This window comes from Eulemur rufifrons, chromosome 16 (genome assembly GCF_041146395.1).
Source record: "Eulemur rufifrons isolate Redbay chromosome 16, OSU_ERuf_1, whole genome shotgun sequence".
Taxonomy (NCBI): Eukaryota; Metazoa; Chordata; class Mammalia; order Primates; family Lemuridae; genus Eulemur; species Eulemur rufifrons.
This window is the reverse complement of record NC_090998.1, coordinates 52117476-52133426: the sequence shown is the minus strand read 5'-3', so window position 1 is coordinate 52133426 and position 15951 is coordinate 52117476. Positions and strand designations below refer to the sequence as shown.

The 15951-nt window shown below is 37.0% G+C and overlaps 1 protein-coding gene across 2 annotated transcripts in view; it reads right to left on the bottom strand.

Moving 5' to 3' along the window:
• CAND1 (cullin associated and neddylation dissociated 1) overlaps window positions 1-15595 on the bottom strand; it is a 38936-nt gene extending 23341 nt beyond the window's left edge. For both annotated transcript variants that reach the window (XM_069490059.1, XM_069490060.1), the window contains exons 1-2: window positions 14267-15595; window positions 3870-4013 (exon numbers count right to left, since the gene is read on the bottom strand). In XM_069490059.1, the coding sequence (XP_069346160.1) occupies window positions 3870-4013; window positions 14267-14334 (212 nt within the window). In that variant the 5' untranslated portion in view covers window positions 14335-15595. The remainder of the gene's footprint in view (window positions 1-3869; window positions 4014-14266) is intronic.
• Between the last annotated feature and the right edge of the window lie 356 nt (window positions 15596-15951).

The following is a 15951-nucleotide window of genomic DNA, read 5'->3' as shown; positions in this document are numbered from 1 at the left end:
GATAAACCAATGGAACAGAATAGAGTCCAGAAACAGACCCACACTTTTATAGTCAAGTGATTTTTTTGACAAAGATGCCAAGGTAATTCATCAGGGAAAGGAAGGTCTTTTAAATAAATGGTACTAAAACAACTGGATATGCATATAGAAATAAAAAATAAACTCAATTCCTACCTCACATCCTTCACAAAAATTAATTCATGATAGATCACAGATCTAAAAGTGAAAGCTAAAACTTAAGACTTGTTAGGAGAAAATTTTTGCAACCTAGGGTAAACAAAGATTTCTTAGGACACAGAAAACAATAACCATAAAAGAAAATTTAAAATTCATTTATAAATTAAATCAAACTAAACAAAAACAAAAATTAAAAACTTAAGCTCAAATTGGAAGAAGACAACTACAATTTGATAATAAAAAGACAAACTCAATTAAAAAATGCACAAATAGCCAACAAACACACAAAACTGTGCTTGACATCATTAGTTATCAGGGATATGTAAAGTAAAACCACACCTATATACCTACTGGAATGGCTAAAATTATTAAGACTGATATAACCAACTGTTGAGAATGGAACAACTAGTACTTTCATGTAAAATAGTACATATACCTTGGAAAACAATTTGGAATTTTCTTAAAAAACTAAATGGACAATAGCAATTTCACTCTTGGGTATCTATCAGTAAGAAATACAGACACATGTCCTAAAAGGGACTGGGGCACATTCGTTTCACTGTATATTTTATTCACAATAGCAAAACGCTGGAAAGAAACCAAAAATGGTACTATCAAATAGACTACTAATCATTAATAAAAACACATGAACTACTGATATATTCAACATGGATGAATTTCACAGATTTTATGAGAGCAAAAAAAGGCAAACACAAAGGAGTACGTACTGTATATAACAGGCAAACTAATTTTAGGTGAACAAAAAGTGAACAATGGTGACCTTGATTGGGGATGCTGTATAAGATATAATTTTACCTTTTCAAATGGTTATTCACTCTTTTGAAAAAGGTCTATCTTTTCCCCAATGATGTCTTCTTCATAACATACTTTACATTCTATTTTACTTCATTGGTCTATTAATGCCCCACTAACTCACTACTTTGATTATAGAAACATAATTGTGTGTTTTCTTATTTCATAGGGCTAACCAACACACCTCCATCCCAAGCAGTTGTTCTATCTTTTCAGTTTTCTTGGCTATCTTCAGCACACGCTCACTCCCACCCCAATATAGTCAATTTGTCTAGCTTCTGGAAAAAAAGTGATTTTTACAATTAGATTAGCATTAAATTACTTTGAAGGGAATCAACAAATTTATGATAGAGTTATCCTATCCAAGGACATGGGATGTTTTTCAACTTGTTCAAGTACATTTTTGTATTTGAGAATATTTTAAAGTTTTCCTCCCATAAGTTGTAAAAAGAGAAAACTGTAACTTTAGTGTATACCAAACACTCTCATTCAAAGTCACTACTGTAACATTTCTTGTTACATTTACTCCCAGGTATTTTGTCTTTCTGTCGCTATAATAAATGGTATTCACTTTGACATCTTCTAATTCATTATAATTGCCCATATGAAAAGCTGATTTTCATATCAGCAAATAAAAGCTATTTTCATAAATTTTACATTCTACTTTATTGACTTATTACTGTACATTAAATTTTTTTCTTGACTTGACCTGATTTTTTCCACATATACTTTTTCAATTCTTATGCCTCTAATTGTCCCCTACCCCTCGCCTTACAGTGGCTAATACCCTCAAAAGAAACATAGCAGAGATAGACATCTTTGCCTTGTCCCTGACTAGTATGAATGTACCCGGTATTTTATTAGCTTTTGGGGAGAGAGGGAGAGAGAACAGGTCTATCAATTTCTATATTATTCAATGTTTTACCTAGAACAGGTGATGAATTCTGTCAAGTAGGATAAAGCATCCTTGACCTGTTCTTCACTCTAATCATACATCAACTGCGATGCTGATTTTTGAAGTTCTTCACTTCTCCAATTATATTATGTAGTTTAAGTACTTTTTGTTTTTTTTTAATCAAGAGTCAATGCTGAATCTTATCAGTGTCTTGACAACTAAGCAGATAGTTTTTATTTCCTCTGACCTACTAACACGATGAAATAACTAAATTCATAAAGCACATAATACTGAACTATTTTTATATTCTTGGGGTAAATCTTACTTGACCATGATATATTCACTGCTGTATTTTATTTTGAACAACTTAAATGAAGCTGGTTTATAGAGGTGGTTGGGTTTTTTTTTTTTTAGTGTTATCTCTAGTCAGGATTTGTTATAATGTATAAGACTTGAAAGTCTGGAAGGTTTTCCTGCTATGTTCTGGAACAGTAGTAAAACTATCTGTGCTGGAACTATCTGTTCTTTGAGGTTTCAAAGATGTCTGTAAAAGATTTCTGGAACTTTCCTTTGGGCAGCAAGTTCTCTGACAATTTTTCCAATTTCTTGATAAGGCTATTAGTAATTTATCTACCTATAGAAATTTTCCCTCCTCTAAGAATCACCTCTTAGATTATTTATTTACCTCTTATCATGATTTAATTAATCTCCTAATACATTTGTTTAGATCCTAATTCCTTTGTTTTCTTGAATATATATGTTGTTTCTTCCCCAACATCTTTAATTATAAATATAAAAGACCATCAAAAGATCAAGAAATTTCCTAATAAGTTAAGATTCATACACAGTAAATAAGATCTACATACCTCCCAACTCTCAATCTGGGACAAAGACTACTTTTAATTATTGGTTTTAAAGGCCGGGAAACACTCAGCATATATTTTGAACAAAGCTTAATTGTTTATTAGATACATGGCAAAAGATGAAAGAAACTGAAGTAAAATTACTGACACATCTGCATTATTCTACAACTTATTTTTTGAAAGATTCATTTTATTTTAAACTTACAAAGGTCCCAAGTTAAACAAATTTGTATTGCATATCTAGCAATTCTATGCTGACCAATGATTTCTCTCATTTTTGCTTGTTTCTACAGAAGTTATGTAACAGCTTAGTCTAAAACAAATTTAAAACCTTTATAAGAAAATCCAATAAAGGAGTACTAATGGGATAATACCTTATTTAAACTGATACCAAATATGATATACAAAATGACATAATTCCGTAATTTAATTTTTATATCAAACTACAGGCTATAATTACTAATAACTTACTATGTAAATTAAGAGCTTCTAAAATTTGCATTCGTGAATTAAATAGGGACATTAATAGAATTTACTGAGAACTCAAATTCTGTAGCCTACTACGAAACTCAACTGCCAACATTATGCCTAACAAGAAGCTCCCAATGCATTATATACACAATTACAATTTCCACAATTTTTAGGAAAGATTTTTGTAACCATTGTATCATCTGTGTTGTTTTGAATTAACCACGGTTTTAACTGCTACTATTCTTTATTAAGAATTTTATTATTTGTGTTTATTTTCCTTAATTGTGTGGTTGTAAATTTCATCCTGGCTGGAATACAGTGAAAGAGGCAAGCAAGCCTTTTAACCCAGCTAAAAAAAAAAAAAAAATCAGGCTATGGTTAAACAAGTGAGAGAACCATTGTTTCTGTATATACTTTATAAGCATTAAAAGAAATACCATGAAAGGCCACATTTAGTAATTTATATGCCACAAGGAAATATACTGTATGTACCATATACAAACACTACCATTCACTAGTTACCTAAAAATTCTAAAAAATACTCTATAAAGACATAGTATAAGACTAGGATAATTTACCAACTATCATAGAGCTTTTTAAACAGATTTGGGGGGGGAGGAAAAGGATCCAACAAGTAAAAAACAACTTACCATTTGACAGCTAAATTCTGTACCTCTCCATTTTTATCTTCCAGTAACTTCAAAATCATTTTCACTACTTTCCTTTCACTATCATCATCCAACTTGATGGAATCTTTCTGTAGTTCTGTCATCAAATCATTTGTAGCCATAAACCTATCAAAAAATTGAAATTTCAATATAACTGATATTTTAAAACATTAATAAAAAAATGATTTTTCAAATCTGGTGCTATTTCATTCACTCAACAGGAACACAGTATTTATAGAACTCATCCATGTTTTTAAGTGATCATAAATATCCATATAAAGAGATATTTTAAAGTCCTGATATGTTCTTACATCAGGTACCGTTACCCAAAATTATCTTCCCCAGGTCAGTCTTTATTTCAAATTTACTACTAGGACCTACAGTGAGTGCTCTCTCATTCTAATTAATTGCATCACTACTTTTAGGGAAGAAAAGTTCCTCTTTACTTTTTCTTTGCATGGGATTTGAATTTTATCTAGGAAACCCTAAAGCGCAAACATTAAGAACATCTTTCTTGCATAATATGTGTGTTGCTTTGGGGCCCACATATTACAAATTACTGTAAAATTTCCAAAATACAAATTCTTATCCCCCACCCCAACTCCCATCACTAGAATATATATTTTCAAAATGGCAAAGTGGTGATTTTAGAAAAGTTGCTCCACCTGGCATCCATCCTCCTCCCTTTAAGAACCACTACAAAAGGAAGATCTAACACTGAAAAGCCTGACAAAAACCCAGACTGATCAATTGTCTAACACGAGATTTAAATGAAAAAGCTGAATAGAGGACAAAGTAAATAGTCTCTGGTAAAATAAGGTAAATAGAGTCTCAGATTTTCCTCCATATGCCTTACAGAACAATTCAAGGTTTTGAAAGTAATTTCTCAGAATGAGATTATCACATTCAAATAAAGCCCTAAGACCACTTTAAAAGCCAAATGAACTTTCCCATAATTCTTGGCTCCCTTCCACCTATGGAAATAATCCAACTAAAATAACTACTTAACGCCTTTTTCTTTTATTTGAACTAGATCCAGTCTGAGTAAAAATCTTTTATTTTATATAAAAATGTTAAAGTCCATGTTTAAATTAAAAAAACACAACTATTGGAGCTGAACTGATACAACAGCTATGGAGATAGTCCAACAACATGGACAATAAAACTATGTGGTAAAGGTTGACAAAAGCCAACTTACTAATTCAGCAATTTGCTACTTACATGATAACTTTAACCAGTATTGAAACTTTTCATTTAATACTGATTTGACAAAGTTTTAAACTACACGCAACATGTAGTTCAATTCTTACCAAGTTTTATAAAACTGTTTATAAAGAAAAGTTTATATTTACACTGGAGCAATACAATCATGTACTTTTAAAAAAATATAGTTCTCCTCATTTGGAAGCCCCTCCTCATTTTGATACGATGACAAAACAAAATTAAAACCACCTAATTTTCATTAATATTCTGAAAAGTGAAAAACTGCATAGCACATTAATTCAGGCACTTCAAAGCACTGAAAACATCTTAACCATTTTACTTGAATAAAATCCATTAAATAATCATAATAGTTATAACTTCTAAGGACCACTGCAATGCCAGTTATCTGTTTCAAGAGGAAACAGTGACATTAAGTAAAAAGCAGATACTCTCAAGTAAAAAGTTGTTTATGGTTCTGAGTGATTCTACTGGTAAACAGATTCATACCTTTATTCATCATTTATTTACTCATTGCCTATTATATAAGAAAGCCTAGACTAAGAACTAAGGACAGACATAAAGGTGAATAATCCCTGACCCCTTGTCTCAAAGAAGTATTATAATAAAGCCTACTGAGTTTAGTCCCTTTCTCTTAACTTCTTTAATGGGACAAATTTTTAAAAACAATACTCAAGAGCAATTATTACACCAAAGAACTGACTGCTAGGTTGGATCTCAAAAGATGAACAAGGGTTTGCATAGGGAAAGCTGGTTTGGGATTTAAATTATTTTTTTTTCCCCAGTGGTGATGGTGCAGAGGGGCAGAGCATCTCAGAGTGAAGGACTAAGTAACAGTTCAGTATGGCTGGAGCATAGAAACCTGATGGAGAAAGAAAGGGAAGATGATGGAAACATAGGCTAAGGTCAAGATGGGAAGGGCCTTACATATTTACTCACTGTGTAATGAGAACCTACTACCTACCAGGTACTGTACTAACTGTTGTGGATACAAGAGCTAGCCAAAGCAAACAGAATTCTTGCTGTCTTAGAGCTTATATTACAGTCTAGTAAGAGACATATTAATTTTAAAAATTATACGGCCGGGCGCGGTGGCTCACGCCTGTAATCCTAGCACTCTGGGAGGCCGAGGTGGGCGGATCGTTTGAGCTCAGGAGTTCGAGACCAGCCTGAGCAAGAGCGAGACCCCATCTCTACTAAAAATAGAAAGAAATTATATGGACAGCTAAAAATATATATAGAAAAAATTAGCCGGGCATGGTGGCGCATGCCTGTAGTCCCAGCTACTCGGGAGGCTGAGACAGGAGGATCGCTTGAGCTCAGGAGTTTGAGGTTGCTGTGAGCTAGGCTGACGCCACGGCACTCACTCTAGCCTGGGCAACAGAGTGAGACTCTGTCTCAAAAAAAAAAAAAAAAAAAAAAAAAAAAAAATTATATATAAGAGTAAGTACCTCTGTAATTATGAACTGAGATAAACGCAATGAAGGAAAGGAATGTGTCACCAAAACAACACATTAGTATAACAATGTAAACTGACCTAGACTGGATTGGGGGTTGTGCGTCAGGGAAGACGGATCTAAAGAGTGGGCAGAATCATGGGAGCAGGGTAGGAACTGGTGCCAGGTAAGCAAGGGCCAGGAATTAAAAAGATCTGTAGACCACACCTTGATTTTAGTCTTTACGGTTTTTATTCTAAGAGCAATGGGAAGGTCCTGAAAGATATCTGGGGTAAAGATGGGGAGCAAATGGAATGATCAGATTTGCATTTCAGAACCATTACTCCATCTACATATACTGCAGACCACATTTTGGAGAGAACCACTCTTCATTCATTTAGCCAGACTGAATGGGGACCAGTTAGGAGAACTACTGCAGCAGTCTAAATGAGAAATGATGGTAGCTTGAATGGTTATGGCAATCAATGAAGATAAAATAAAACATGGACATACAGTTGATCCTCATTATTCACAGATTCCTCTTTGTGAATTTGCCTACTCATTAAAATTTGTAACCCCAAAATTAATACTGCCCATTTCTTAGTCATTTGCAGACAAGGACAGAAGGGTGAAAAACTTGAGTCATCCACCACATATAATGTCAGCTGTGGTGGAACAAGGCAACACTTTGCCTCCCTGGTTCCACCTCTCATGCTATAAACAAGCATTCTCTTCTCAGCCTATTTAGTAACCTGTTTTTCACATGCTTGTGCTTTTTGTTGATGGTCTTATTGTTATGGCCTCCAAGCATAGTGATGAAGTGCTGTCTAGCATTCCAAAGTGAAAGGAGGCTGTGATGTGCCTTCTGGAAGAAATATATGTGTTAAATAAGCTACTTTCTAGCATGAATTATAGTGCTATTGACTGTGAATTCAATGTTAATGAATCAACAATAAATATATATTAAATAAGGTATCTTTAAACAGAAACACATAAAACCAAGGTTATGAACTAATCAACTGATGAGAATGCTGTAACAAGGGGTTCACAGGAATCTAACACTGAAATTCCCCAAGCAATGGTTCAGTACTTTCTAATTCCGTGTTTTTGATGACTTCATAGCACATAACTACTGCAAATAATGAGAACCGTCTCTATTCGAACTTTACAAGTCAAAATTAATAGTTCTTCAAAATGGATCAGACATAGGGATGGTAAAGGATGAGTTAGTAGGAAACAAGTAGGAGGAAAACCACAAGAACTGGGTGTTAGTTACAGTCAGCTGATATATACTTGTCCAGAGTCTTAATGTCCCTGTACAGCCACTGTCACATCAGATGGTTCAACCACTATCTTATAACAGGAGAAAGAATTAACTCTGGATAAACTATAAACTATATTGAATGGATATTCCTCTGATCTTAATTAACAAAATCTCAGCCATGGTAAAGATATGATCATAAATTAATGTCCTGCAGCCCAAAAGGGGAATGGATAAAGAAAAAACAGTAGCCCCTGCAGTCCAGAAACTATTCTGAGGCTCAATGTTATTACAAACTGATATAATGCTTTCAGCTAAAGCATACTGTTTTCGTGGCCATATACAATCTCAGAACATACACGTCAGACAAGGTCACTGAGCAACACCAAATATAAAATACTAAACATACCCCTCTCCAATTAAATGAGCAACTGCTGCTACTTTACCAATTATAGCTTTACCCCCACTTAGGTCTGCTCTTCTTATAAAACTTATTAAGATGACAAATCATAGAATTGCCCTTACTTTCTACCGCAACTCACTTTCTGGATTGACAACATTCAATCTAAAGCAAAGCTCTGCTTCCTTAGATCCCTTCCTACAATTACCCAAATAAATAGGTTCCTTCTAACACCTCTTACTGAGAGGCTCCAGAGTGTGTGTTCTCCTTCATTCACAGTAATGAATAAACTCAACTTGTGTCAGGGCTGTTTATATAAGAGAATTTCAAGGAAAAAGTTGTAAACAGTGCTTAAATATCAAATAGATGAGCAAAGAAAATATCTACTAAATCAGTTACATTAGGAGATTGTTAGGGATTTTAGGGAGAATGGTTTCAGCGAGTCCAAATGGGCAACAGCTAAAAAGTTTGGAGTTTATCTTGTAGTCAATGGGAATTAGTGAGGGAAGCACTGATCAGCTGTGATATTTAGGAAGAAAATTCTAATGGCTAGAGTGAACAATAGACTGGATTAGGAGGAGGCCTGAGACAGCAGCAAAACTAATTTGAGAAATACTCATCAGGAGACTAAAGGAGAGAAGAAAGATAGGACAAGAGTGACAGCAAGATTTTTCTGCTTGGGACTTTCAGTGGATGCTAATTTAACAGGCCAACCTAAGGATAAAGAAGGCTTAAGGTGGAAAAAGGGGAAAATAAAAGGTTAAGTTTCAGGGTCCTATGGGATTCCCAGGTTGATACAACCTGCAGGCAATGCCATCTCCTTCATTTATTCAACAAGTATTTTGGGGTACCAGCATAAGGAACTATACTCTGCAAACCCAGTGATAAACAAAACATAGTCCAGAACTTACATACCTGGCTTATTCCACTGGACTGATTAAGGGGTGAACTTATTCATCTTTAGTAAATCCAATGTAGAGAAGCAGACATAATGGTAGACATGGATACCTTGCACAGCACAAGAACTCTCACCGCAACTCCTCCCCTCATATATAAACACAATTTTACCCTTGCTTCCAACAGAAATCTAAGTGATATTGCGAACTTCATCACCTAGTTAACGAGTTACCTTTCAAAGATTTTGCATACACACCACTGCTAGCTCACTTTTTCTCCTTTATTACTCAGAGAGCTAAGAATTATTCACTTGGAACAGTCTTATTCACGTAAATAAAACTGATTTTTACTCATCTTCCTTCCCAGTTTCCTCAATGAGGGTCCTTTCCTCTCTTTTTCAGTAATGAGCCCTAATCAATGCTGATAATCAGTTAGTAGTGTATCTCCATCAAGAAAAATCACCTAAGCAAAATCAAGTTACTGTCATCAACCTGCAAAGTATTTTAAAAGTACCCAGAAATCACCTTCTTAATCTCTGCAAATCTACTTCTTCTGATTAAACTTACTTTTCTTCAAGCACAAGTAGTCAAGATAATTTCACTTACTATTTCCTGTTATATTATTGTAAATGCCCACACAGTACTTTCAGCTAGGTGATAAGATCTCTAAAGTCCCTTCTAGCTCTGAAAGCCTATAATTCTTTAACAGGCCTGATATTTTTATCAGCATTTTAAACACGTTCAAAGAGAAAATAACTTCCAATATCCAAAATACCTAAATAAATAAATTTGGTAACATAAACCATTATCAAGCTGGGAACTGCTTGCATTCTACAATGCAGTGAATTATTTTAACAAGATTGTATCAAGTAGTATTTAAATAAATAGATTTTACAAATAAATAGATTTAAATAAATAGAAATACAATAGTATTTAAATAAATAGATTTTTGAAGGTTCCTAAAATCCCAATGTACTTTTTTAACATTGGAACTAAAATCCAATTCTACTAGAACAAGTACCTATTGAGAACCCACATGGCCAAGAACTAGACAGAGTAGAAAATTAATTTCAATAAGACAAGGTCCCTACCCCTGAGGAGTTCTGTGAACAATACCCATCCAGCTACAGTCAAGAATCTACTCCTCTTCCCCAATGAAGTTTTGTACAGTATACTTTTATACTTGTATTTATTTTTTCTACGTAGAACTTCATTTTCAAGACCTAGCTCAGATCTCTCTGTAGGCATGAATCACCTTGCTTTAATCTTCTCTGGCACTTAATGCCTCACAACTACATATTGCCCTGGGTTATTTACCTTTTTCCAGTAGTGTCTTAAGTGTTCAATAAGCATATAGATTTACTGAGGGCAAGCACCAGCTCTTAAATTTTGTAGTCTTTCTCAATTATTAAAAGCATCTTCTAGCATAAAATATTCCATAAACCTAATTTCAGAGGGAACTGAAATTTAAGGGGTGATTCTTAATATCCTCTAGTCAAAACCCTGAAGAGGTGGCATAGCTAGGTAGTTAAGAGTTCATGCTCTGGGGGTAAAGAAGTCCTAGAAATCCCAGACCTACTATCTGACTGACTTTGGACAAGTACTTAATCTCTTCAAATCTCAGTTTCTTCAACTGTAGTAGAGACTATTATTATCCACTTTTACTAGAGTTGTAAGAATAAATAAAATCAAGCTCGCAGTAAGCATTAACTGTTATGAACAGAGAAAAGTGTTATTTTCTTTAGCCCTTGATTCCTTGGAATACTTTAATTCAATTGGTGGTGGAGCATATGAAAGTAAAAGAACTTCATTAGTTACCACTGCCCACTGTACTAGTCAATAGTAATATTCATAAGTGGAGTATTCACATGGTTCATCCATATTAAAGCTTTCACTCTGGTATCTACACAACCATCTACCTCCTGGCTACATCACTTTATTTTTACTCTACTCCTTTATGGAACACACATTCCTAGGCATTTTTGGACTTCAAGTAACTAATATACATTGGAATAAAGGTTTTCTAGAAAAAAGTCTGAGTATACTCAAGGAAGTATTTCTTTTGGGGAAGAAGTGATGAGAAGTGATTGTTCCAAAGAATGATGTTTCTTTATTTTTCTTCTAAAGGTTTGAGATAGCATTCATTATTTTAAAAATAGTTTTTCACTAAACCAAGGCTAACAGTAGATGACAGGTACTATCCTGGACATTAGGATACACAAATGCCTCCTCCCTTTTTCAAAGAGTTCCTAGTCTTGACATTTCTCATCCTAAGGCTTCCTCTTTCTCATATATTTTAATATCCTACTTTCAAATAATGCAGAATACTAAAACACAAAAGGAATATTAAGTAATTTTCTCAATAAATTGAGCCTATGATTTAAGTCCTACAAAAGGATTCTTTAAAAATGATGAAATTTCAAAAATTTGAAGCCTGTATCCATTTCTCTACCTTCTCTGCATTAATGGACTATGTAGATATCCAAAAAGAGACTTACAAGTGACCTTTTCTAATTATCCATGCCCAAGCCTCTCAGAAGTGAAAATGCAATCTCAAATTAAGTAGCTTGCCCAAGATCTCACAGTTCACAAGAAAGAACTGCCCGTCATTAGAACCCAGATGTTGTGACTAGGTCAAATTCCCTTTGGATTCTACCATGAGGAGAACAAAATTTTTTCTTCATTTTGGCTGCATTGTTTTCTTCCCCTCTCCTTAGTACAAGCTAGAGTGTTTTGCATATGTTGGGCATACCATAATATTAACCTTGCACTCAAGATCCTCTGGTATCTCAAGCTCCTGCTATAGTAAGTATTTTAAAATATGTAGCCACAAATCTTGGTATATACACCAAAATAAATACATTTCTAATGAGAACAAAGCATCTTTTTAGAAACAAATAAATCTATTAAAATAAATGTACTGAAAATATGCAGCAAAATCTTCAAAATACTCAACTTCAGATGCTCATTATTTTAATTAATCCTTAAATGTCTGTTTAAACTTAATATAAGGAGTGCTTTAGTTCCAAAGACTTCTGTTAACTAGATGGTTGGAGTGTATTACAAAAAAGTCTTTAAGAGTTAATAAAAACACCTTAACGATGTCAAATTACTAGAAGTCACTTATTGTTCCTAAACATACCTTGTATAACATTAAGCTACTAGAAATATACCAATATTACACTAATCCTCCAGGCAATGTTTGATTCATTCCAACCCAAACTGGTAGATAATCGTTATCAAATTCATCAATGACTATATTTTAGCATCAGAGCGTTACTTCTTTCATATATTTAAAAAAAAAACCTAGGCACGTATATATTATCTTTACAAGAAATTTAAGGAGGCTTCAGTAAATAATCGCATATGGAGTATCATCGCAGGGCATGACTTCTCTAGTCTTTCTAAACATACTATGCACACACAAGTCTGACTAGTTGAACAAAATTGTATTATTACAGGAAAAGTGCTACCTTTAGACTGAAATTGAGTACAATCGGAATGAAATTTGGTACTTTTACAGGATGAGCCATACAGACAAAAGAGGGGAGGGAATCACACCACACACCTTATACAGCAAAAAGTTTATGTAAGTTCCATTCAAATGTTTATTTACATTTCAATGACTTTATTGGGGGCAAGCAATGCTCCAAGGGGAATTGAACAGCATTCTAATCCTTAAAACACCACAAAACTTTTATTTCCCCCAACAATCTTGATTTTGGTCCTAGAACTACACAAATCTAAAATTCCAAAACAAACATATGTCACTTCCAAAAAGTCACAATAGTAAAATCTTTAGCATTAGCAAACTGATTTTTAACTTTCTATACAGCACTTAAAAGCTCCCTAGGTACAAAATTTTTTTTAAATCGTGGTTTTGAAGTCACAAAACTGCATGCTTCACTGACCATTTTAATATGCCAGCATATCAACTTAATTAGGAACAGGAGCATTACTTTTTTCACGGTTATCATTTCACAAATCTGAAAAGTTCTTCCTGGTAGATAGGATCTGGACATAATTTCAGGTGTTAAAACATTGTTGTTCATATAAAACAAGCAAACATAAGCTCTTTAGACAATTTTAATTGGAGATTATTTGTTCTTTCCTTGAAAATGCACACAAATTACAACCACTGAAGCACTGGAGAACAAAACTTAAGTATCAAAGAAATAAAAAGCTTTTTTTAGATCAAGTATTTATATTCATTTGTGAAGGGATGAGAGGCATTAAGGAAGAAATGTAATGATCACTATAGTCTACAAAAAAAAAAAATCTGCGAAAATATAACATCTTCAATATACATAAGAATTTGGAACCGACAGTACAAATCTCTTAGAACAGAACTGCTATAATTAAGCTGCATATTAACCAGCTCCATATTAGAAAACTCCTTCAATGAAGAAGATCCATTTGCTATGTTTAAGGTTCAGCAATTCATCCCTTTGGCAGTGATTTCGCATGTAAGGATATGAGACTGAAACCCGAGCTTCTGGGGGGTTTTACCTGACAAGGGAAATTGACAGAGATGCTGGCGGGAAAACCCTACAAGCGAAGTTTCCTCCATCCTGGCTGGCTCCCCTCCCCCTTCTTCCCACCTTCACGAAGAGAAATAATCCTAAGAGAAAGTATATAACCCAACCAGCAAAGAGCTCAAAAAAAGTTATTCATTAAACCTGAATGCAGGCAGGCCCACTCACACCTGACGGAAAGGAAGCGGCTGCTGGGTCTCCGAGTGGGCAGCAGCTTGGGCCCCAGCTAGCAAGGCGGCCTAGCGCCTCGGGAGGGCCGGCTGGTAGGCCTGGCCGCCCGGTCTCCCGGCCTACAGCAACTCCCTTCCCCACGATGGTGAGTGGTTTCGCCCCTTCGCGCTACCTGAGATGCAAGAACCAGGTCCTAGCGGGGCAGGGAATGCGGTGGGGGCGCTTAGCAGAAGGAAGAGGCCCAGAGACCGTGGCAGGCAACGGCCTAGAGGAAAGAATGGGGGGGAGGGGGTCAGAAGGGGCCTGCCGGGATGAGGGAGCAAGCAGAGTGGTGGGCTGGAGACCTCAGGGAAGCGAGGGAACTGGTTATGGCCGGAGGGGTGGGGCAAGGCCTGCATGAGGGCCAGGGCCGCGGAGAGGGGACCTCGAGGTGGGGTAAGAGTAGGATTTCGGCCTCACCTAAAGTCCTTGTCGCTGGATGTCATTTTTTCCAGCAAATTGGAAATGTGGTACGAGGCGCTCGCCATGTTGACGGCCTCGATCCCGCCCGCTGGCGCTACTGGAGCTGTTGCCCGCTGCTGCCGCAGCTGCCGGAGCTCCTCCTCTCGCTCGCGGCGGCTCCCGCTTCCAGGGTCGCAGCGCGACGCCGACGCTGACTAGGGAGGCGCCTCCACAGGCTGCCTCCTCCCCGGCGAGGCGTGGGCCTGTCCCGGGGGAAGCAGAGGCTACAGGGTCGGCCTAACGACGACGCTACTCGCTGGAGAACGAGCTCATGGGCGGCGGGGCGTACAGCAGGGCTTCTCCGGGGATTCAGACACTTCCACTCAGGGCCGACTCGCTCCCACTCCCTCCGCACTCGCTCCCTAGGGCAAGAGGCCAAAACCCGCCTCCTTCGCTCCGGGGGCTGGGGCGACAGACGCGGGACGCTACGGAAGGCTGAGGTCAGAGTTCACGGAGGCCTCCCCACGCACGCTGCAGCGATGAGAGTTAAAGGGAAATTCTGTTGGCTGAGGCCTGTGTCAGTCTTCACGTGAACCGCCTTTCTGGAAGCATGACAACGCCCAAACGGGGCTGTTCTCGCGATACTTTCCGGCGACGGTTAAAGGAGGTGAGGCGAGCGGGACTGCTGGGCCTTAATCTGAAAGTAACATATTTTTTTCTGTATGGCATTAGAAGAAGTTTACGATTTTTGAGAGGTGTAAGGCCTGGAAGTAATGACATTTAAGGGGTTAGCCTGGAGACCAACATAAAGTTATAAGGGGGGGCTTTCGTTTCGAATCGGACGCGTGGCCTACATTGCCTTAGCCACCATGGTGTGATGTTGCCACGTGAAAACCACAAACCCCAGAATCCAGTCCAGGTGCGGCACTGGGTCAGGATGTGATTGGCTGCAGGAACTTGTAGCTTCCTCATTGGCTCCCATGGAACGAGTGACTGCTGGGATTTGCAGTCTGGCGAGACCATGAACTGAATAAACCCTTAAGATCGCCGCGCACTCGGTTTCTGCCGCGGATTCTCGTTTCCCCCCTGCACACGCTTTTTGTGCTATGCGATATTTGCAGAGCTAGGCTGCTGCAGTTGGCCAGGCGCACTGCGGATCAGTTGGTGTTCTTGGCACAAGCCTGGTGGCGACTTTCTAGCCCTACGACTTACCGCTCTAAAGGCAGCTGAGCCTCCCGACTTCTCTGGCTGTATATACGCCTTCCGTGCATCGTAGTCAGCTCCCTAACGCCAGCAGGACCTTAGTAAGACCAATGGGCATGCGACAGATTGTATACAGGGGCCCACTCGTTTTATTCAAAATAGCTAAAAGCCTTATGCAGTCAGCTTTTGTGGCCTTGATGGTCCTGCGGCTGTGTATGTTATTGTTCCCTCAGACATACACAGCCATGAAGATGAGATATCAAAGCATTTGTTTTACTATCCAAATTTTTTACCTGCTTAATATTTGGGAACTTTTACATAAATTTTGACAGCTAGGGGTTAACACCTAAAAGTTTGTTAGGAATTTGAGGTAGGTGGGATTGGATCTAGCTGACCTTTCTAAATAAAAAGAGAGCCCAGGAAAAAGACAAGGAAAATTCAATCGAATTCTGATATTCCTGTGAAAAACAACAACAAACCTTTAAATAACGCCCTACTTC